Below are 24,070 nucleotides of genomic sequence, written 5' to 3'. Positions count from 1 at the left end.
ATGGGTGTCCACTCTACAGCCTCTGCCAGCCAGTGCCAGCTACCCACGCCCTGGCCCTCGCCAGCAGGAGCTGCTGCATCCCACACACACCCCTCTGGAGCTAGGGCATCCATGTGCTGCCTGAGGCCCATTCATTAACATAAGATCCCTCTCAATTCTAACCACCTGCCTAGCTACCATGTGGATTGGACTCCACCCTCAGCAGAGGGTCTCATCTCAGTGGGAAGTGGAGCCCAGAACCCCGGGGACTATCTGCATCTCACCCTAAGGCGGGGGCAGCGGTAGGGATAGGGCTCTGGCTCCAAGCCTGGTGTGGGCTCAGCAGCCCGCCCCCCACCCCGGCAGCTGCTTGATGCCCCCTTCCCCCACACCGTTCCTGTCCCCTGATGCCACAGCCCTCTCCTCCCATAGCGGCATTTTCCTTCCCTCTTTCCTTAGGTCACACTGGTGACAGAGCAGCAGCAGAATGTGATGTGTCGGGGAATAAAAATGCATTGTTCTCAGATTACATAGTGGTGCTCAAACGGACCCAGGTGACCAAGCTCAGTCACAGGGGATGGGCTGGGCCACACAGGCTCTGAGACGGGCGTGTGGGGGGATGCCAGGGCCGGGGGTGGCACGAGGCCTGGCCACTTGGGGCCCCTCTTTGAAAGGAGACTCCTCACTGAGCCCCCCAGGGCTCTGTGGCCAGGGACAGCTGACAAGCTCAGCAGAGTTCCAGGGAGGCAGGGCCGTCCCGCAGCCACTGCCAGAAAGAATCAGAATCCCTAACTTTTCTTGGCCTTTCCCTGTCAGTGGCTTACAGTGGCCGAGAGGCCCCTGGGGGACACTGGGCTCTGGCCTGCAGCCTCGGCCGTGTCCTTCTGTGTCCTGCGGCCTCAGCAGTACTGGTCCTTCCCCGTTCTGCAGCATTTCCCTTTCTGATGAGGCGTCCAGTCAGCGAGTGGGAAGGTCAGTCCCTAAGTGGTGGCATGGCTGTTGTTTCCCCAAAGGCGACGCAGCCAGCAGGGAGAGCTCCAGGGCTGGGTCACACTCGCGGACGTGCCTGGGCACAGCAGCCCCTCCAGCTCTGGAAAACACAGGGGCATGTGCAAGCTGTTCACTCAGACCTCTCCCAATGGTGATGGCCAGGAGGAGAGACAGGGAGGGTGTAAGGGCAAAGCCCAGGTGGACCATTCTGTGCATGGGGTCCCAGGGAAACAGCTTGGGCTGTTGGACCCTCCTGTAATTTGATGACAGTTTCATTCAGCCTGTACTAGGTGCTGGGGATTTCACTTTTGTCACGCGCGTCCGTGTGAAGAGACCACCAACAGGCTTTGTGTGAGCAATAAAGCTTTTGAATCACCTGGGTGTTGTTTTTACCTAAATCAATCTGGCCTGGTATATGACAACATAAAAAAACTCAAGGATAGAGCCCAAAAAATTCGCCAACCAAGCAAATAATTATGCTGAACCCCCTTGGGCACTCTCTAATTGGATGTCCTGGGTCCTCCCAATTCTTAGTCCTTTAATACCTGTTTTTCTCCTTTTATTCAGACCTTGTGTCTTCCGTTTAGTTTCTCAATTCATACAAAACCGCATCCAGGCCATCACCAATCATTCTTCTAACAAATGCTCCTTCTAACAACCCCACAATATCACCTGTTACCCCAAAATCTTCCTTCAGCTTAATCTCTCCCACTCTAGGTTTCCACGCCATCCCTAATCCCGCTTTTTCTTATTAATATAAGAAGACAGGAATGTCAGGCCTCTGAGCCCAAGCTAAGCCATCATATCCCCTGTGACCTGTGCGTATACATTCAGATGGCCTGAAGCAACTGGAGGTCCACAAAAGAAGTGAAAATAGCCAGTTCCTGCCTTAACTGACGGCATTCCACCATTGTGATCTGTTCCTGTCCCACCCTAGCTGACTTTGTGACAATACACCCTCCCCGCCCTCGGGATAATGTACTTTGTGATATTGCCCCCCCCGCCCCGCCCTTGTGAATGTACTTTGCATGATACACCCTCCCCACCCTTGAGCAGATACTTTGTAATATTCTCCCCCCACCTTAAGAAGGTATTTTGTAATATTCTCCCGTACTTTGTAAGATCCGTCCCCTGCCCACAAAAAATTGCTCCTGGCCGGGCGCAGTGGCTCACGCCTGGAATCCCAGCACTTTGGGAGGCCGAGGCGGGCGGATCACGAGGTCAGGAGATCGAGACCATCCTGGCTAACACGTGAAACCCCATCTCTACTAAAAATACAAAAAAAAAAAGTTAGCCGGGCACAGTGGCAGGTGCCTGTGGTCCCAGCTACTCGGGAGGCTGAGGCAAGAGAATGGCGTGAACCTGGGTGGTGGAGCTTGCAGTGAGCTGAGATCACGCCATTGCACTCCAGCCTGGGCGACAGAGCGAGACTCTGTCTCAGAAAAAAAAAAAAAAAATTTGCTCCTAACTCCACCGTCTATCCTAAACCTATACGAACTAATGGTAATCCCACAACCCTTTGCTGACTCTCTTTTTGGACTGAGCCCACCTGCACCCAGGTGATTAGAAAGCTTTATTGCTCACACAAAGCCTGTTTGGTGATCTCTTCACACGGATGCGCGTGACAACTTTCATTGTTGCTTCAACCTGAAACAGCCCTGAGACACAGGGACTATTATTATCTCCATTTTACAGATAAGGAAACTGAGGCCCAGACAGGTTAAGTAACTGGCCCCAAGTCACACAGCAGGATTATGGCAGAGTCCATGCTGGCACCCATGCAATCTGACCTCAGAGTGGGAATATCCCCCCGACGCTCTGCTAACCCCCCAAATTCAGGAGCGGGGGGGCAGCCTCTCGAAGTTGTTAGTACAAACCCGGGGAGGTTTGTAATGCAACCTGTCTTCTCAACGTGCCTGCTGGAGTGCCACACTGAGGGCCGCAGCGCATATCTCTTGAGCCTCTGCTGGGCTCTGTGCATTGATGAGCTGGCCTGGAGGTGGAGGAGCCCCGTCCCCACCCTGAGGCACCTGCAGAGGTATCAGCAGAGTGTGGACGGGCACAGGAGACATCGCCTGAGGAGTGAGGGGGTGGCCTTGGGCAGAGTGTTCTTGCACTGGGTGTTGAAGGAGGGGGCTCTGACCGCCTCGCTTTTTGATGTATGAACTGACCCTAGTAATTCTGATCCTGGCCATTTCCGTTTCACAATGGTTTGATATTTTGAGCAAGAGTCATGTTTCTTCTCGCATTGCCTCTGAAGCATTTGCTGAGGAGCCAGAGGGTGAAGATCTGCAATGGGAACGTTTATTCTCATGATAAGCCCAGGCTCTGGCAGCCCCATTTAGGCACTATGCAATGCACACAGATGAAACTCTTCTCCCCGGAGGCCAGCAGACCTTTCTCGCCCGCTTCTGGCTGCACTCTCTTCTCTGCCTTCACACTGGTGGTCCAAGCCTGGCCTCTGAAGGGGCACAGAGAGAACAGCCTTCTCCCCACTTATTTCAGGGGGTCCCAGAGAAGACACAGAGCAGCAGGCCCCCCGCTCCCAGGCCTCTGACAGACTTTTCAGGCCTGGCTTGCTCCCGGACATGGTTTTGCCAGGTGGGCCACAGGCTGCCTCTGGTGGCCCAAAGCTCAGCCGAGCGAAGGATATGGGAACTTTCCTGAAGGTTGGGGTGGCCGTTCTTCCAGGGCTCCTGCCTGTCTCCTCTGGCTGGCGGGTCAGCAGGCCTCGCCTAGTAGGGAGCCTGCACCGGTTCCCCCCTTTCTGCACCCCTCCCCCACCTTGGCAGAGGACAAAGTCACCTCTGCCCAGCAGCCTCAGGCCACCTCCCAGGGCTCACCGTCCCCCGGGTGGAACTCTGCCACTTAGCTAGGCAAACTTTTATATTGTCATGCAGAGCCGCTCCTTCCTCATTGTCTATTCCAGAACAGAAACTTGGCTGCGTCTTTGCATAAGCAAAAGGCGCATTACAATGTGTTTCCCCAAACAAGACAGCCCTTGGCCTCTCTCCGCACAGAGATGGCTGCGGCTTTGAACATTTCCCCTCAAGGTTTAAAGATTCCAGGATCAATTTCTCAGACAGGACTCAAGGACATTGTCCCCGGGCTTCCCCTCCCCCTGCAACCTGGGAAAGGAGAGCTGCTTCTCCCCAGCACACACAGGCCTTGGGGAGGGTGGATGCGGAGGAGGCCCCCAGGGCTGCTGGGGGGAGGGGAGGGGAGGCCCTTAGCCGGGGGACCTCCCCGATGAGAGGGGTCACAGGCCTACGCTGGGTCACACATTTTGCCCATTTCCTGTTATTCCATATCTTCAAAGTGATTCACTCCATTAATTCAACAAATGTCTACTGAGCACCTACTATGGGCTAGACACTGCTGGGGGCAGTTGCACTGCAAGTCCAAAGTTCCTGAGGTGGAGACAGGCTCCCTGTGCAAGGAGCAGCCGGGCTAGCCGCTGGAGCACAGGGAGCAGGGCCAGGGCAGCCCGAGAAGGTGCAGCAGGGCCAGCCCTCCTGGCCTGGAGGTCACGCCAGGAACTGTGGTCTTATGCCTTGGGGTAGGAAGGGTTTAAGCAAGGCGGTCACTGCCTCCTTCCTTTGAAATATATTTTTTAGGATGAGTCTTTTTTTTTTTTTCAAATGCTCTTGAGATATCTAAAGAATTGAGGGGCTGGACAGGGAGAGTGAGGATTCCAGGCCTGAACCAATGCACAGGCAGCAGGAGAGGGCAGCCGGCTCTGGGGAAGGCTGGCTGGGCTGTCAGGAGCAAGGGTGCCATGTGGGGAAGTATCTGAAGTGAAGCATGGAGAAGCCAGCCAGGGCCAGCGTGGAGAGGGCTCTGAATGCCAGGCGAGTGGTTGGGCCCTGCTTCTGAAGGCACTGGAGAGCCATTGAGGGTTTTAGACAGCGGAAGGGGAAGGTGAGATCTGCTCCGCGTGGTGATCGTAGTGAAGAATGATGTGTGCAGGTGGCGGGGGTGGTGGGGAGGACAGGAGGGGGGCCGTTGGGGAGCCCTACCACCTGTCTCCTGTCTGGGAGAGAAAGTGGGTGGGGCCAGGGGAGGAGGGGATGTGCGGGAGGCAGGCATGTGGAGGTCGCCTTCTGTCTTCAGTTGCTCTTTTTGCCACAATCAGTCGACTCCCTGCTCTGCAGAAATGTTGCAGCTGTATCCTTACTGAGGACGCCGGTGTTTTGTCGGGAATTACACTGATTACTCCCAGTGGTTCCCATGCCCGGGGGGCCCTGCAGGCCTCTGGCCGGGGCTGGGCAGGAAATTGTGGCAATTTTGCAGCCTCCGGAAAAGCAGGTAGAGCCCTGGGATGGTAGAGGGGCAGGACAGGGCTCACTCCTCAGGCCCGTGGAGGACAAGGACGCCGTGGAGCGCCCCTGCCTCTCACATGCCCCACAAACCCTGCCTGCCCGCCCGCCGTGTCTATTCCTGATGTATCATGTTAACCTGTGGGGACTGAGAGGCCGGACAGCAGAAGGAGCCCGGCCCCGGACTGTGGGCTGGACTTTGCCACAGCACACGCAGGGGCAGGAGAACCACCCAGGCCAGCCGTCAGTGGTCTCTGGGCCACAGTGCCCCACGGGGTTCCTGACTGCTGGGAGGGGCTGCTGAGACCTGGCCTGGGAGGGGGCCAAGGTGAGGGCTCCGGAGCAGGATCCCAGGCCCAGCAGCCACCCAGAGGAGCCAGGAGGCCATCTCAAGCCCCACCATGGCCTTGCTCAGGCCTGCCTCCCAGAGAGTAGGCATGCCTGGGGCACTATGTGCTGTTCTGGTGTGGAAGGGAGGAAGGGATAGAGGTTTCCTGGGGAGAGGATCAGGGAGAGCGCACCACAGTTGAAGGCTACCAGGGAGGGCAGGCTGAGGGGGCCTTGGCTGCGGCCTGGCGTCCTTCTCCCTGGCTACCTGCTGGGAGCATTTGCAGGCATGCCCTCTCTAGCTCGTCAGCAGCCCAGGGAGCCCCAGTTCATCTCCGAACCATCTGAGGCTTCCAGAGGCCAGGGTCAGGGCACCCAGCGCAGGAGGTGGGAGCTGGCTGCTGGCGGATAGCCCACAGTGGAGCTCCCCAGCCAGGGGCCCACACCTAGCAGCCTGACACCCCGGGGCTCAGCTGCCTCGACCCCACCTCCAAGCAGAATGTGAGGCTGATGGTCTATCCCAGGGAGTTCGATGCCCAGCGGCGGGGCTTTTGGAGTGGTTGGTCACCTCCTGTCCCAAATCAGGGAGCAGGATTAGATCTGCTCAATGTTCCATAAGGACACAAGATTTCTTCTTGAGATGAGAGCTTCCACTTTCGGCCCCAGGGGCAGGGCTGGGAGAGCGGGAAGATCTTGTGTCCTGAGGGGCAGGGCCTGGCCAGGAGCCAGGAGAGGGCCAGCCCCACATCTCCTCCCTCCGCCCTGTGGAACCCGCCAGAATGCCCTTCCAGAGCCCCAGCCTCCACTTGCTCATGCGGGGCAGATGACCCCCCATTCCAATCCACATCATCCCTCACATCCATCCCTTCTCTGCACTAATCCCCAAAGCTGAACCCCACATTCCCACATCTTGACCCCTTCCATCTACTTTCCTTAGGGCACCTGGAGTAAGCTTCTTAAATGCACCACCATCTTCCTTCCTCCATGTCCTCCCACTGCTCTTAGAGTGGATTTGGAATCCTTCTCCTGACTTCGTAGTCTGGCCTCAGTGCTCCCCTCCCACCTCCTCTGCTGGGGCATCCCTTCCGCATCCCCTCTGTGCTTGGAAGTTGCCTCGCTGCTTCCAACCCTGGGAGGTTTGCATGGGCTGCTTCCTCTGCCAGAAGCGCCATCCCGCTTTGCTGAGCTACCCTGTTCTGTTTCTCAGGTCTCATGACATGCCATGTCCTTCCAGGCCCCAGTGGGCAGATTCCCACTAATATGTCCTCTGGTTCCCTGCCTTTTCTTTGAGGCCTGTGATCCTGGAGCTGTTCTTGTGGCATCTGAGTGTCCGTCTCCGCCTCCTGGCAGGAGGGCTGGCTCTGTACTGGTTCTGATCCACTCAGAGCCACAATTCGTGGTGAGGCAGTGGCTCTGCTGGGTCTGCTGGGTGCCAGCCTCAGCCCAGTGGGGAAGGAGAGACCAGGCCAGGCTCGCCCAGGCCATTCTGGGTCCCAGGGTGTGGTGGGCTGCACGAGAGGCCAGGGTCGGTTTAGTTTGAGAAGTCCCATTGAGAGCCTGTGAGGGGCCCGTGGCTGTGCTGAGGGTCTGTGTGGGTGGTGAGGTCAACATTTACACACTTAGGCTCAAACACGGGGGAAAATGCAAATTTGTTTCATTCTTTTTTTTTTTTTTTTTTTTGAGACAGAGTCTCGCTCTGTCACCCAGGCTGGAGTGCAATGATGCGATCTTGGCTCACTGCAACTTCCACCTCCTGGGTTCAAGTGATTCTCCTGCCTCAGCCTCCCGAGCAGCTGGGATTACAAGCACTCGCCACCATGCCCGGCTAATTTTGTATTTTTAGTAGAGAGAGGGTTTCACCATGTTGGCCAGGCTGGTCTTGAATTTCTGACTTCAAGTGAACCACTGCCTCGGCCTCCCAAAGTGCTGGGATTGCAGGTGTGAGCCACCGCACCTGGCCGGGGCTTTCTTTCGTTCCTATATCTGGTGCTGCCCTCATCTCGGGCACTCAGCCCCAGGATAGAAGGAAGGCTGCAGTCTGGCCTGCAGGAGGTGGCTCCGTCTCTTCCCCATAAAGCCTTTGTCTCATTCCACTTGGGCTGGTATAACAAAATGCCATAGACCCAGGGGCTTAAATCACAGGAATTCATTCCCCACAGTTCTGGAGACTGGGAATTTCAAGATCATGTTGCCAGCTGGGTCATTCCCCAGTGAGGACTCTCTTCCTGGTTTGCAGACAGCCGCCTTCTTGCTGGGTCTTCCCATGGCAGAGAGAGAGGAGGCAGGCTCTCTGGTGTCTGTTCCTATAGGACACTAACCCTATCATGAGGGTCCCACCCCCATGAACTCATCTACCCCTAATTACCTCCCAAAAGCCCCATTTGCAGGCAGAGGACTGGTGGGGGGCAGTAGGGGCGAGTCCTCTCTGCAGTAGCCTTGCAAGCAGGCCTGCCCTCTTCTCTTGTAGGCCGGTGCCCCCTGGGCTTGCTCTGAAACCTAGTGGTGCCCTCTAGAGCCAGGTAAACGTGCAAGCCAGTCTCCAGCTATCTTGCCCATGTGTCCCTGGGGTGCAGGGGACCCTGGCATCTGCTACGCACAGCTGGGAGCTGGGCCACCCTCTCAGGCCTGAGCAGGCTGGGCCAGCACTTGGGCCCTGGAAGCCACTCCTACTGCTAGGAACCTGTCCCCTCTCAGGTCCTAGGCAGCAGCCAGGATCAAGCTCTCTCACTTTTCCTTCCTTCTCAGATGTCAGGACTGTTGTTTATGACCTGTGAGGTTGGGGCTGGAGATAAGGAGAAGCCTGGCCCCTCATCCCTGGCCTTTCTCCTCTCTTCTATTCTGCTCCCTTCAGCTGCAGTGGGACCTTCCTTCGGTCAGACTCCATGAGCCAAGCTGGCCAAGCTTTGTCGTGATAGAGAAAGCAATACTGTGGACAATTAAAGAAACCCCTTCTCTCTTAAGAAAAACTGGCTTTTAAGGCTACTGTGCCAGCGTGGACTAAACAATCTAGTCTAACCCTCAAACCTGGGCAAGGACTTCTGTGGTTTAGGGGTGCATACCCTACCCCCAGGACCTCACAGGGAGCTGCAGGGCACTATGGTTTACCAGCAATGAAAAACCGTTTCATTGTTTGCACACGCACCATTCCATTGCACCTGCATGGGGATTTCCTCCCCACAACAGCTTTGTGATGGGGGGACTGCGGTCCTCATTTTATAGAGGAAACGGAGGGCAACGGCCAAATGACAAGGCTTCCTGGGGACCTGGGTGCCCTCCTCAGAGTTCCACCTTGTCAGCCACAGGGGCGAGATGGGTCGTTGGGGGTCTAGAGGATAACCCTCAGCGCTACAGGGTTGCCGACCCACCCTCCCCAGACGCCCACAGCCCGGAGCCACGGTGACCAGCCACACTCCTGTGGGTCTGATGAGTTGTCCCTTGCCTATAGGAAAGAGAGGTGGGAGTTGTGGGGAGCCCGTTTACAATCAGACGTAGATTTGCTGGGCAGCAGTTGCCGGGAGGAGCTGCGTTTGGGCTGGATGGTACCCTCAGCAGGGTCCGCATGCTCATGAACTCTGCCCCATGATCGGTGCCATCTTTGTTCCCAGCACCGATGGCAGCGGGCCCCGGGATCCTTGTCTTGCACGCCCTGTGTGCCTGTCCACCCATCCATCATGATGTGATTCTCCTTGTGAACCCTCGGGTTTCCTGAGGTGCCTTCCCACTGTTTCGAGGTAGCAATTACAATTACTGTTGCTCAGATGCAGGCTCTACAGATTGGAGTGCAGGGAGTGTGTGCTGGCCTGACGTGGCAGCAGGCTCCGGGAAGTATGTCTTGGCCGTGTCTGGAGCCTGTCAGCAGCCCCTGGGCTCGGTCTGCACTTGGGGAGGGGCGCATGGCCAGTCCTGCTTCTCCACTTCCCGATGGTGCCAATGGCTTCAGCCTTTCAGCGGGTATCCCTGAGTACCTGCCAGGTGCTGCTCAGCCTGGCCCTGGGCGTGCAAGCAGGGAGGATGCAGGTAGCTGCCCAGCCCACAGAGGCACACAGAGGGCTCCAGGAATAACACAACTTGTGCTTGATGAGGGGCGGATCAGGCCTGCGGGGGGCCTTCCAGGGGGAAGTGACTGCTGAGCTGGCCTCGAGGAGGAGTAGGGTTTGGTCAACCAACAAAGGAGGTGACAGGGAGGGGGCTGCGCTAGGAAGGGTCCTGGGTGTGTGCGGTGGGAAGCTGGAGGGTGGGGGCTCAGTGCAAAGGAAGCCCCTAACAGCCTCGAGCCCGGGATAACCTGACCTATGTTTCTGGAGGGACTTGCTGGCTGTGTTCTGTAGAAGGGGAGCTCACCCCCCTGTTTTTGTGCCACGGGTCCCTTTGACATCTGCTGAAGCCCATTGGCACCTGCTCAGAATAATGGTTTTAAATGTGAAGAATGAAACACATGTAAGAATACAATTGTGATAAATACAGAGACAGCGATTGCAGGTGCTCCAGCCATCAAAACAGAACAGGGAGAGCACGTTGGGGATGCAGTAATATGAGCTTTTTATTAACACGTTAAAACATTATACCTGGTGGTGGGCCTAGAACCGCCATTTCCAAGTAGCAATGCACGTAGGTAACCCCCACACCCACCAGCTACAGCTTGGAGTGACTTCTGTCAGGGCCAGTCCCAGCCCTGCCTGTGCCGCGGGGGTCCATCACCCACGTTCACTGTTGAAGGGAAGGTCATGTTTCAGCTGGAGGCTACAGCAAGTGTAGGGCTGCTTTCCCTGCCCATGTTCCATGTTCAGGCCCCAGGTGAGGAATCCCTGGGCTGGTGGGTGGGGTTGCTCAGGAAGGGGCTACAGTGATCCCAGCAGGCAGTGGTGGCAGCCTGGAGAGGCAGACGGCAGGGGACAATGAGGGAGGGGTCACAAGGTGGCGCCTAGTTGACGGTGATGCCTGGGTGGAAAGCATGGGAAGAGGAAGGAGCAGGTGGGGGTCCCAGGCCTGGGAGCCAGTTGGGGGGTCATCCCATTGGCAGAGCCAGAGCCAGTCCTAGGGCCTGTGGTTCCCGCTGATGGCTCCCTGTTTCTTTCAGGTCAATGAAATCTACCATGACGAGTCCTTGGGTGCCCACATCAACGTGGTCCTGGTGCGGATCATCCTCCTGAGCTATGGAAAGGTGAGTGCACTGTGGCCAGCCAGGCCTGCCTCCACCCACTTGTAGTGAGGGGCCTGGGAGTGAGGCATGGGCCTCCTTGGAGAGTGTTTGCATTTGCCAGAACCACCCTGCCTCTCCCTGGCTCCCCTGAGGTTCCTGTAAGAAATAAGATCCCTGCTCCCTTTCACCCCTTGTTTTCAAATGTGGCCATTATTATTGTTCACTGAAAAGAGTCTGTTACTCCCAGATCCCAAGAGGAAGAGACATACCAGGCCACGGGGGCCACACAGGGAGGCACCAGGGTTGGTCAGGAGGCAGAGGGAGTTGGGTAAACAGCAGCCTGAGTCCGTCTTGTTTCTGCAGGAAGGACCGATGGGGACAGGGTGAGCTGGCTTAAGGTTGGCCAGTTTGAATAATTCCAGTGGGCTCTGGGGAGTGGAGCGGTCCTGAGTTTTCTGGCACCTGAGTTTTCTGGGTAATGAGGGCAGGTGGATAGTGGCTCAGAGTGTGAACTCTGATAAAGGAGGGGCTGGGGACATGGGCGCTGGATTGGTTGGTTTGTATCTGAAAAATGTGCTCATGGATGAGGTGTTTCCTGTCTCTAAACATTGGTTACCACTCAGCGGGGCAGTCCCTCCAGAGTCAGCAAGGCTCGGATGTCAAAGTGTCAGAAATACGTGGTTAACACGACCCTCCCTTGGACTTCTGCCCCCGTATTAAATCTGTGGCCTCCTCTTCTCTGGCCTCAGCTGCTGTCCCAGCTGGTCCCTCTTGCCCATCCCACTTGGTCTTGCAGCCAAACCTGGGACGCCCTTTCCTGGCGGTGCACATGGGTGTGTAGCCGCCAGCGACAGTGACCTGGGATGGAAACACGGGGTGCTGTGCAGACAGAGATAGAGGAAGAGAGGAGCCCCATGGTACAGCCAGTGTAGACTGCAAAGTGCCTGTACCAGCCGTGTGGGAAGCACTTTGTGCGGATGAATGCCCTTAATCTACAGGGCAGATGGAGGGGTGCACGCTGTGACTCTGCCCATTTCACAGATAAGAACACCGAGGCTTAATGCAACTTAGTGGCATGCCCAGGTAAGCAGCCAGGGCCATCCAGTGCCTGAGGAGTCAGGCTTCTCACCCAGACAGCTGAATTCCAGCCTGTGGTCTGACTGTGCATAGAAAATCAAATCATAATAGGATCAAACACATCAGATAATTATATAAAGGTTGAACTCTGTTCAAAGAGAGTCTCAGTCTCAAAAAATAAAGTCAAACTGCATACAACTTATAAGGCACACAATGTAAAAATGACGACGAAGGACTCCGGTGGCAGAAGGGATCCCAGGAATACTAAGTAGATTTGGGACCACTTCCCTACACCCACCAAGCACCTCATTCCACAGTGACCTAAGGCACCCACAGGGCGGATGCCAGTTGTAGGCCTTCATGCACCCCAAGAGAACACAAAACATCCCAAAGCAAATCCTTGGAACAAAGGGGAAATTGGCAAAAACCTAACTATGAGAGTCTCTAATACCCTTTTCAAAGCCTTTCACAGATTAGATGCTAATAAGGCATAGAATTTTTGAATGACACAATGAGTAAAGTTAAATTAGTAGTTATGTCACTGTTTCCCTTGCCCTACAGAAAAAAAGGAAAGATGAACCTTCTTTTCAAGGAATCACAGAACACTTAAAAATTACAGAAGTGTTTTGGGTCATAAAGAAAATGTTGTGAATTTTATGCAGCAAAAACGATTTTGTCCATGTTCGCTGATGAAATGCCTAAAACTAGGGGTGGGGGCAGCAGAATTTATAAACCTAAAAAAATCCAATTCATTTGAAAACTTTAAAAAAAACCTACTAGGGGCCAGGCACTGTCGCTCACACCTGTAATCCCAGCACTTTGGGAGGCCAAGGTGGGTAGATCACTTGAGGTCAGGAGTTTGAGACCAGCCTAGCTAACGTGGTAAAACCCTGTCTCTACCAAAAATATACAAAAATTAGCCGGGTGTGTTGGCATGTGCCTGTAGTCCCAACTACTTGGGAGGCTGAGGTGGGCGAATTGCTTGAACCCGGGAGGCAGAGGTTGCAGTGAGCTGAGATCACACCACTGCACTCCAGCCTGGGTAACAGAGCAAGGAAAGAGAATATTAGGACTGCAGTACAGACTATTTGGAACACTAATAAAAACAAGAGCACTACTGTCAAATCTTTTGGAATGTGGTTAAAGCTGTATTCAGAGGCAAATTCACAGATGTTTTCCAAAAGCTTCTTCCTTGGGTGATATGTTCGACACACATATCACATGTCCTGCCTTCAACTCAATACGTTTGAATGAATTTCAACAGCAACAAAACCAAAAACCTAAGGAAAGCAAAAATAAGGAAATAGTTCAGAAAAAGCAGAAATCAATAAATTAGAAAATGGAAGAAACACGTAGAATCAATGAAGAAGAGAGCTTTGGAAAAAGCAACCCTCTGACCTATTTAATCTACAAAAAAAGAGAGAAGAAACAAACTAAAAGATCAGAAAGAGTATAAAGAGTATATGTAATGTGACTACAACAAGATGCTTCTCCTGGCAGAAAGGAAAGCATGCAGGGCCATCTGCCCACTAGGAAGCTGTTGGGAGGCTCTCTGCAGCTGGCCACTTTGGAGGTCCAGGGATGATCAGTGGAGGAGGGATGTGCAGGGCCTCCTCTGCCAGTGAATGCTGGCTAGGAGGGCAGAGAGAGGCTCGCTGACCCTCTATCCCAGGTTTGTGGCAGTGGGCTTTGGACCACACAGATGCAGGGCCTGGGGGTGGGCCCCAGCCCAGCAATCCGGTTCCAGCTCTCCATTCACAGGCGGGGGGGTGGTCTTTGGACTATCCCATGTGGCTCTCTTCCTGCCTCCAGTGGAGTTCCCTGTTTCAGCCTTCCCCAAGCCGGGTCTTTCCAGCCTGTCCCTTCCTGGCCAGGATCCTCTGGTGTTTTAGGAATTCTCAAGCCTTTGGCATGAGAGATGGACAGAGTTATATCCTCTTTTGGAAGTTTCCAAAAATGAGAAACTCCTGGTCCTGGGGCTAGAAAGGGGAGGAAAGATTATCCCATTGATTGGTCTGGGTGCCAGGTGGCAGCTTGCATTTTCCCCCCAGGTCGCTCCTATATTGTTTAAAAAGAAAAATTTTGTAATTGAGTAGGGTTAATTGTTTACCAATGCTGGCAAAGCTTTGGATCTTATTTGGCCTGAAAAGTGTCTGCTCTTTCCCAGTCTTGAGTACTTAATGGAATAAAGCCTCCTTTATTAACTACTCCTTAGCAGGCTCTATGCTAAACTGTCCAGGCCCTAAGCCTTTTCTTTTTCTTTTTCTTTTTTTTTTGTTTTTACTTAACTGCCTCAGGTAGGTAGAAGGAGTATGTGACCACAGTCAGAACATTTGCAGAAAAGAGTCAAACCCTGAAGGTGAGAATGTGAGGATCTCTACGTCAGGGACATGGAGATCCTAGGGAAACTGAGGATTTCCAGGGATGTGAATATTTCAAAGCTGACTCCAAGAAATGGAGAATATGCCGTAAGTCCCATAACCATGGAGGGAACTCAAGTTCTTCACCTTTTCCAAAGTTTTGCCAGTGCATTCATACTCATTTGCAAGCACTTATCAGGCAAGACTAATACAATGGCCCTGTAAACTCATGTATTCTGAAATCTACCCAATGTATCTTTCGTAGTCAATGGGACCCTTATACCCAAAGATGCCAAAGGTAGCCCATCAGGACAAAGTACAGACCTGTCTCACTTCTAAAAATGGAAGTAAAAATCCCAAGGTATTAAGAGTTTAATCGAATAATGTATAAAGAGAAACTTCCACCGTGATCATCTAGGGCTTATCCTAGGAATGTGGAGATTGTTTAATATCAGGAAATCTATTCATACAGTTCATCACATCAGTTTCCAAATGACAAAACTCATCCTCTAACAAATACTGTTTGAAGGGCTTCTGTGTGGGAAGTGCTGTGCTGGGAATATTCACTGGCATGGTCCCTGTCCTCAGGGGACCGCTTCCAGAAGGCAGATCTAGACAAGGAAACAATTGCACCAGGGCTCAGGGCTGGATGGAGGAGACGCGGGGCAGGCAGTCTTTCCTTACAAGGTCAGGAAAAGCAACGGGAGGAAGTGACCGTTCCACCCACACCTGAAGATGGTCCAGTGAAGTCACCAGCATAGACATGCTCTGAGTTCACAGGCTGGGAGGGGAGAGAGGGCAGCTGAACCCAGAGGGAAGAGCACAGGGACAGGAACAGCAGACCCAATGCCAAAGACGCCGGAAGGAGCAGATCGCAAGGAGCAGAGCAGATCTGCGTCTCCCGCCAAGGGGTTTGGCTTGCTCATGAGCGCAGCTTTAAGCAGAGTGACATGATCCCATGTGCATTTCTAAGAAGATCGCTGGCTCCTGTGTGTAGAAGGGGCAGGTGGGGGCAGTGGCTTAGGAGACAGTCACTGCCATCAAATGGGGGATGCTGGCAGCTGGACTGGGACCATGCCTAGGTCCAGGGATACAGACAGGAGGACAGAGGAGGCCACTTCGAGAGGATGTGGCACCAGGTGGGTGAAGGCGGAGAGACGCTCAGCCGGGTAGATGATGGTGTCAACCCTTGAGATTGGGGAGCACAGGAGGGAAGCTGAAGAGGTCAGCTGAGATGTGCAGTTAGAGGTACCTGGTGCCATCCCAGCGAAGGAGGCCAAGAAGAAGTGGATGTGGGTCTGGAGCCCTGCGGGGTCTGGAGCTGGGGGTAGCAGAAGCAACTGCAGGCATGAGGAGCTAGCTGCCTGGGGGGAGCCTGGGAGAGAGGCCCCCGAGCTGCAGTGTTCAAGGCTCCGGCAGGGCAAGGGCGTGACGGCCCCGTAGCCCCTCCCAGGGCACTCCTCCTTTTCCAAATCCCCAGAAAACTAGTAACAGAGGGCAACAGGACAACCAAGATTGTATTTAAAGGTGGAAAAAGAAGCACATTTCCCTAAAAGTGTTCTGCACAGCGAATTCTTAGGATATGAGTAGATGTTACAGAGGACTATAGAGAGGTCCCAAGGTCAAAGAAGTCTGGAAAATGCTGGTCAAACAGAGGAAAATGGGCATTCCTGGGGGTGAAATTTCCCGGAGACTTTCCTGTGGAGCTGTGCATGGTGCACCTCCGAGAGTCAGAGCAGTACAGGTGGTCTCTGAAAACTTTCTCCACGGAAGCTTCTTGCTCACCAAATCCACAGCCTGCTGAACCTGCTCTGGGGAGCACTGCCCTGGAGATAGTCTTGGAAACAAACAAACAAAAAAGACCCATAAACTAGTTACTGTGGTTCTGAAAATCCTAGATACTTGTATGAGACATGAAACTAGTATTGGAAAAGAGCAGAGACAAATTCTCATTGTTTGCTGTTAATCATGTGTCAGGAAAACCTAAAAGAATCCATGGTACAACTTGTAGAGTTAGGAGAGGAGTCTGGTGATGTGGCCAAATATCAGACCATTGTTTAAAAAATCAGTAGCTTCTGTGTGAACCAAAAACAACAGTCTTGGTAGTGGGGAAAACAGGGAGAGAAAATTTCCATTATGGTTGTAACCAAAAATGTAGAATACCTGGAATAGTCCTGACAAGACAAAGGACCCATTGGAAGGAAATTGGACCTGATTAATGGTAAGAAGAAAGTGATCACAAATGAAGACACAAATGCTGTCCTCATGGGAAGCTGGGTATAATCGAGAGGTTGGCCTTTCCCAGATTCATAGTTGGCAATGTTGTGAAGTGATTCTAAGCACCATCTAGGAATACGAACGGTCAAGAATGGCTGAGACAGCTGTGGAACCCAAGCAAGTAAGAGACTTCCTCCAAACGTCTTGTAAAGTGAAGATAATTAAAATAGTGCCATATGTGTATAAACTTTCATAGACAGTTCAGTTGAATAAAATAGTTGAAAATACCCCTCTTACAAATAACCTACTGTGATAAACACAGAATGCTTATTGTGTTATAAATAAATATATAACATAAATTTAATAAATAGGAAATTAAACTATCATATGACAAATATAAGCCAATACAACATTCAACTATTTAAATCACACAAATCAAGAAGAAAATATTGGTTATCAAGAGCTTTCTAAGCATAAATCCAATTGAAGGAATTGTAAAGGGGAATATAGTTATATTTGGATACGTATAATACAAAACTTCTGTCAAAAAACACAATGAAAAGGCAAATGACAAGCAGGAAAAACATTTGCAATGTGACAAATATATCTTAATATATAAAGACCTCCTCTAAATCATAAGGAAACAAAATTGGCAACGGAAGGAAACAAAGAAAAAAATCCAAGTGGCTAAGAGAAAACCCATATGGAAAAATATCTAACTCTACTGTTAAAGAAATAAATAATACACCATTTATAAAGCATCAACCCTGTTAAGATGAAGAGGGATTTATGGCTGGGTGAATGAAGCAGGCACACTTTCAGTATGAGTACAGATATTCCAAGGAAATGTAGCAATATTTATCACTGCCCTTAAAAATGTTCTTTTTTTCTTTTTGTTTTTTTGAGATGGAGTCTTGCTCTGTTGCCCAGGCTGGAGTGCAGTGGCGCGACCTCAGCTCACTGCAACCTCTGCCACCTGGGTTCAAGTGATCCTCCTGCCTCAGCCTCCCAAGTAGCTGGGATTACAGGTGCCCGCCACCACACCCAGCTAATTTTTTGTATTTTTAGTAGAGACGGGGTTTCACCAGGTCGGCCAGGCTGGTCTTGAACTCCTGACCTCAGGTGATCCGCCTCGGCCTCCCAAAGTGCTGGGATTACGGGGCGCGAGCCACTGCGTTCGGCCTTTAAAATGTTCTTGATGTTTGCCCCCAGACATTGATTTCTGTGACCCCAGACATTCATGCCTACAACTCTGTTCCAAAGCAGTGATCCCAGCTGTGGGCCAAGTTTTAGGAATGAGACAAGGGTCGTGGCATTATCTCTCATGTAAACAGCAGCAAACAACCTATATTGTCCCATAATAGTGGTCTAGTTAAGTAATGATAAACCTATGTGGTAGAATATTAGGCTGCCACAAAATTGTATTCTCGAAGCATGTTTAATGGCATTGGGAAATGGTTACAGTCTAAAGCTGTTTGTTGTTTGAAAAGCAGGATCTCAGTTTTCCGTATGATCTCAATTTGGTGTACAAATATATTTACCGAAAAGACTGGAAGGAACACATCAAATGTGAACAGGATTTCTTTGTGGGCAGTAGGCTAATTAATTTTCATTTTCTTCTTTGTACTTTACTGAATTTTTTAAATTCAATATGATGAGCATGGTTTTTATTATTATTATTATTATAAGAGATGGGGTCTAGCTCTGTTGCCCAGGCTAGAATGGAGTGGTGTGATCATAACTCACCGCAGCCTCTGTCTCTTGGGTTCAAGGGATCCTCTCATCTCAGCCTCCCAAGTAGCTTGGACTACAGGCACCCACCACCACACTCGACTAATTTTTTTTTTCTTTTTTTTTGTAGAGACAGGGTCTCACTCTGTTGCCCAGGCTGGTCTTGAACTCCCAGCCTCAAATGATTCTCCTGCCTCTGCCTCCCATAGCACTGGGATTACAGGTGTGAGCAGCTGAGCCTGGACCAGCATGTTTCTTTTATAAACAAAACAGTGCATTTTAAATTTATGAAATTTAAATTTTTAAAATGATTTTTTAAAAATCATTTTAAAATGGTAGGATCCAAATGATGCCGTTTGACTGAATTCAGCACTCTGGAGAAAGGTCTCCGGTGGCATGCCACAGGGCTCTGTCACGCTCAGTCCTTTATTTCTGATTTCAATGAAGACATCAAAGAGAATTCATGCTTTCCCTTGGCACCTCATCTCTGCAGTGGGCTGGGGAGGAGTAATGAGGTTTCCGTGTTCTACCCTATGCGCACTATCTCACGTTTCCTGTGGCTGGGGCAGGGGGTCCACCTGCAGCGGGTCCACCTGAAGGAAAGGGGAAATCTTGGAGTGAGGATGCAGGCTGCCATAGGTACGTGGTCTCCCCTGCATGAGAAGCCCACACCCCTGGGTTAGCAGGCACCACCCTCCTGGCCAGGGCCTCCTTGGCCCCTGCCCCTCACGCGCCTGCAGAGGTTCTGCTTCCCTGGGGCCGTGGTGGGGCCCCGCTTCCCCTGCTGGCAGAGTCGGGAATGGGGCAGTGGGCAGCAGCCTGCTCTTCCCAGGGACAACATGGGGACATGTGCAGGCCTTGCGGGTGCTGAGACCCACAGCCAGCAAAGCAGGGCAGCCCAAGCCCATGGTGGGCACCAGGCAACTTCTGCTACACCAGGTACAAAGAGAACAGAGAGGACATAGGTGAACTGAGGCTGGCCTTGCTTCCGCCTCCTGCTGGGAAGGGGCTTGAGAACTGATGGTGGTGAGGGATTGGAAGACAGAACCGGAAGCTGGACGCACGCTTCCAGAGCTAACTCCAGATGAAGCCAGCTTACCCCCGGCCCCAAGGGCTCAGTGGACCAGCAGCTGAGGAGGCAGGGGAGAGGCAGTGCTGGGTTGTGAGGGGTGTGGGACCCAGGCCGCCCCAGTGCCTGTCTCCAGGCCCCTCAGCCTAGCTTGGAGGACAACACACAGCCGGTCCCTCTGTCAGACCCCGGGAATTCAGGGATGACTGGCCTCCTGGAATGTTCTGGAACATTCCAGCATTCTGGGCCTTTTTTTCTGCTCCTAACTCATGCTTGCCCAGAGTGGGGCTCAGCAAAGCTCACCCCATACTCTGCCCACCTTTTTCTGCCTGGCCCTACCCCGCCTGCCTCCTAGAAGCCTCCCAGATCAAGCCCAGGAGGCAGTGATGGGGGTAGGCGATGCCAGCGCCTATGGGGTCCGCTATGTCCCGGGGATCTCCTGAGTTGATCAGCTGAGTGTGGACTGCCAGAACAGCCAGGGCCTGCCCGCTGCTGTGCCCTCCTCTGGGGGGTTCTGGGCTGTGAGAGGGAAAGTGAGCCGAGGCTATGAATCCTCATTGCTTTAGGTTGGACCCACTGCAAAAGTGCAGGAAATAGCAGAGCAGAGGAGGTGGCACTGCTAGGGGCTGGGCTGAAGGCTTGGGGTAGAGGGCACAGCAGCTAGGAAAATGGGTGCTGGTCATGGGCCCTGGCTGACTTAGCGAATGTGCTGTGGGCCACAGGGCTTGGGAGCAGCGTCTGTGGGACCGGAGGAGCCATCTGCCATCCCCAGGTGGCCAGGGGAGAGGCCATCCTGGGAAGCAGCAGTACACAGTGCACCTCAATGCCAAAGACCTGGCTGTTTTCTTTTTCCTATTTCAAATCCATCACAGACCAATACTTCCGTACCATACATTATAAATGAATTATTGGGAAAAGCAAATGTGACGAAAACCAAGGTATCCAGAAACTCTAGCTCTGGATTTTTATTATTAAATTCTGTGGACATAAACTCAACCCATCCAATTGCTATAAAAGTTTCTAGTTTCTGTACTTATGTCACTGTAGACTGGAACAGTTTGTGTCCACCAGGCAGAGACTTCACTTTGCATAGCACTGGGGGAGGCCCTGTTTTCAGGTCTCTGAGGTGTGTGACGGATACGGGAGGAGATGTATCCTTGTGCCCCCAAAGCATCCGGCAAGCCCAGAGCCTCTGGCTTCTCGAGCAGCTGCTGTTTAATCCCAGGGAGGTGCATGAACGAGGAGGGGAGGGGAGCCCTGTGTCCAGGCAGTAGAGCACAGCGACAGAGTGGTGAGCACCAGCAAGGAATACAGCAGGGTGGCAGGCAATAGGGGACCATGGGTGGAGCGACCAGGATGGGGACTTCCCAGCCAAGATCTGGGGGCAAAAGGCCCAGCTCCTGCGTCCAAGGGAACAGGCCCTGCTTGCTCACAGAGAAGCACAGCCAGGGCTTCTTGATTGGGCTCTGGGGACAAAGTTTGGCACATGGTGAGGATGAATTCTGATAAGCTGCTCTTCAAGGAACCACAGGCTTCCCATCAAGGAATGAGGCCCCCGTCTCTGGAAGAATTTTAGCATGGCAAAACCAAGGCGATGGCAGTCAGGAGGGGGCTGAGCTCTCCCCCCAACGGTGGGGACAGACTCTGGGGGCTGTGAGACCATGACCCAGACTTGGGCAGAAAGTGGCCCAGGTATTCGGTTCCTGTTATTCATCCCAAATTGTGACAGAAATAGACCAGCTCCCCACCTGCCGCTCCCCCATTGCTTGTCCCCCAGGCCTCACCAGGCTCCAGTGGGGATAAAATTGGTAGCACTTGTTTGAGTGACATGTTGTTTGTCTTCTAGCTTATGAGAAGCCTCTGAGTTATCTCAAGTTTTTCCTAAAACAACATTTTTCTCCATTTCTTAAAAAAAAGCAGAAGAAAAGAGATGATCTTATTTTATACAATATACCACCAGCCAGGGAGCAGAGCATCGGCAACACTTGAGGTTGCATAGCAACTGGCTTTTCAATTGATTTTTTGAGAAGGTACCAAAGCTACTCAACTGTTCTCATTTTAAATATTTCCTAGGATGATGAAAATCAAAGCAAATGGAAATCAGAGACTTGGGGACCATCAGAGAAGGACATAAAGTGTCTTATAAAAAACCAGGTCAAGACAAAGTGTGGAATGCTTGCTGGAATTTTTCAGCATTGGAGGTGAAAGGTCTGAGAAATTCTGCATGTGAGTCTCTTAGTGGAAAGCACGAGAAGAGAGATGCTGGGGGCGGGGGCTTGGTGTGCCCACCCACCCACCTGTAGGGTAGAGGATTTAGAGTGGCCCAGCCACGGTGCAGGAAGGCCAGGAAGTGAAGGTCTGGGGAAGATATATCAAGGGCCGCAGGGATCTGGGACAGGGGGCAAGGTGGGAAGCATACCCCATGCCTCACCCCAGGGACAGCCCCCTGTCCTCCTGAGCATCTGGGTCCCAACCCCCAACCTGATAGGGGTGCAAGGCATGATGGCCCACCCACGTCATCCTCCATCCACCTCCTGACCCAGACCTACCTGGGTCCAGAGAACTAGGAGGCACTACGGCTGGACACTGCCCTTGGGAGGTGCCTTAGTCTGTTTGGGCTGCAATAACAGAAATACCTTAGACTGAGTAATTTATAACCAATGGAATTGTGTTACTCACTGTTCTGGGGGTTGGGAAGTCCAAGAGCAGGACACTAGCAGAACTGATGTGTCGTAAGGACCCATTCCTCCTAGCGGGCACCTTCTAGCTGTGCCCTCACATGATGGAAGGGTGAACAAGCTCCCTCAGGCTTCTTTTGTAAGGGCGCTAATCTCGTTTATGGAGACTCCACCCTCATGACCTAATGACCTCTCAAAGGCCATACTTCCTAATACCATAACATTGGTTCTCAGCTTTCAACCTTTCAAATGTGGGGAACACAACATTCAGATTCTAGCAGGAGGCCCCTCTCGTGCCTCCCCACAGGCCTGCACTGGCTCATGCTTGGGAAGGTTCAAGTTGAGAATCTTGTTCTGGCAGCTTGGCTCTCTCTGGGAATAGCTTCCCAGGCTTTGAGGAAGATGGCTGGAAACAAAATGCTGGAACGATATGGGAGTTCTGGCAGAGAAATGAGGTGCACGCCTCCTGCCCCAGCTCTTGTGGTTCCCTGTCGTGATGAGATTTGATCTGTAAGCCCTGCCTGGAACAAGAGACCTCCAGCCTTGGGGGAGCCCACTTTGCACTCGGCTGGGGGGCACGGTAGAACATGTGCTCATGGAGCAGGGATGGTGGGACCCTGTCCCTGCCATTCATTCTGGCTTTGTCCATACTTGTGGGACCTTTGGTGAGCAATTTAACATCATGGAGCCTTAGTTTCCCCGAGAAGAGGAGGTCTGTGACCCCCCAGCACACAACAGGAATGACGACAATCATAAAGGCATTCGTGCAGGTGACTGTTTGTAGAGCTTCTGGGACAGGCACCATCTGAAGCCCTTTACGTGACTTTATGCCCTCACCCCCACAGCAACAATATGGAGTAGGCGCTGTGATCATCCCCATTTGACAGTGAGGACCCTGGCTCCAGGGGGTGAGCGGCCTGCGGTGGCCACACGCTGGTGGAGCCACTGCTCTGGGAGGAGAGGCTGGACTCTGTGATCCCGGCTGGTCAGGAGCACCAGCTTCAGGCTCCTTGTCCTGGTCCCCTGAGGGTCAGTTGCTCCCAACCAAGAGTGACAACTCCAAGCTCGGAGCTGCAGTTGTGCCCATTTTGCAGGTGGGGACAAGTAAGGTAACTTGCCCAAGAACAGAGCAGATGAGATATTTAGTCCGGGCCTAGAGCTGCCCAGGTGACCTCACCTGCCACCTGCAGTGGCCTCGGTGAGCCTTGGTCGGGTAGCGGCCTGCGGGGCTGGCTGAGCGCGCCTTGCCCAGCAGGCAGAGCCTCCTGGCGGGGCGGGCGCGGTTCCAACGGAGACGGCCTCCAGGCTGCTGATCCCCATCCCGGTTTCCTCCCACGTCTCTTGACTGAAGGAGGGAAGAGCATAAATAATTCAGCTCATTCCAGAGCAAACAATGGAAATGTCGGAGAGCAACGATTGGAACAGAACTTTTTGCTCAGGTCATAAATGATTTGCTCAGGGTGAGGCCCAGAGGCTGTCTTGGGGCCGCTGGGGCTCCGGGAGCCCGGGTGCGGCCGCGGAGTCTGGGCACAGGGTGCGTCCCCGGCCCGGGCGGCCGTTCTCGCGGCAGCAGCGCCACCTGGTGGCCGCTCGGACCCGGCCCTTCCTTTGCCTTCGCCCCGCGCAGGGAGGGGGCGGCCACCCCGACCTCTTTCTAGCTGTGGGACTTGGGCGAGTCCCTTCAGCTGTCTGAGACGCAGTTTGTCATCCGGAAGGTAGGAAAATAAAGTTGAAGTGAGATGTCGTGTGCCAAGCCTGAGCCTAGCGGGGCGCTCCTTGCGGACAGTAACTTCTTACTGGGGTCAGCACCTGCCGGGGCAGCCCTTTTGGCCCCCTTCCCCAGGCCTCCTGAGAACGCCCCACAGCCGGGCCCTCCCTCCCTGCCCAGCCTGGCTCCTGAGGGTGCTTGTGTTCATTCCTTCATTCCGGTGTTCCCTCCTGATCACTGAGCGCCCAGCAGCCGGGGTCCTCTGGCCGCATTCGCTGCCTCATCCTGGCATGGAGAGCAGAAGCCGGGATTGCTCCGTAAAGGGAGGACCGGGGCTACTGAGGGCAGGCATGGGCCAGGGCTGCGGCACAGACGGGCCCAGCATCCACCCGGCCTTCAAGGAGCTTAGGCTTTAGTGACTCAGAGGCCAGCGACAGCAACAGGCACATCCCCAGTAGGTGCCCCATCTGGCAGG

The 24,070-nt window shown here is 53.1% G+C and overlaps 1 protein-coding gene across 2 annotated transcripts in view; it reads left to right on the top strand.

Annotated features, from left to right (window-relative positions):
* The window catches only part of ADAMTS2 (ADAM metallopeptidase with thrombospondin type 1 motif 2), a 236,687-nt gene that overhangs the window by 154,735 nt on the left and 57,882 nt on the right, over window positions 1–24,070 (top strand). For both annotated transcript variants that reach the window (XM_054487637.2, XM_054487638.2), the window contains one exon: window positions 10,693–10,776. In XM_054487637.2, coding sequence (XP_054343612.1) covers window positions 10,693–10,776 — 84 coding nt within the window. The remainder of the gene's footprint in view (window positions 1–10,692; window positions 10,777–24,070) is intronic.

The sequence above is a fragment of the Pongo pygmaeus genome, chromosome 4 (genome assembly GCF_028885625.2).
Source record: "Pongo pygmaeus isolate AG05252 chromosome 4, NHGRI_mPonPyg2-v2.0_pri, whole genome shotgun sequence".
Lineage (NCBI taxonomy): Eukaryota > Metazoa > Chordata > Mammalia > Primates > Hominidae > Pongo > Pongo pygmaeus.
The sequence above is the reverse complement of the archived record's forward strand: the minus strand, read 5'-3'. Positions and strand labels throughout refer to the sequence as shown.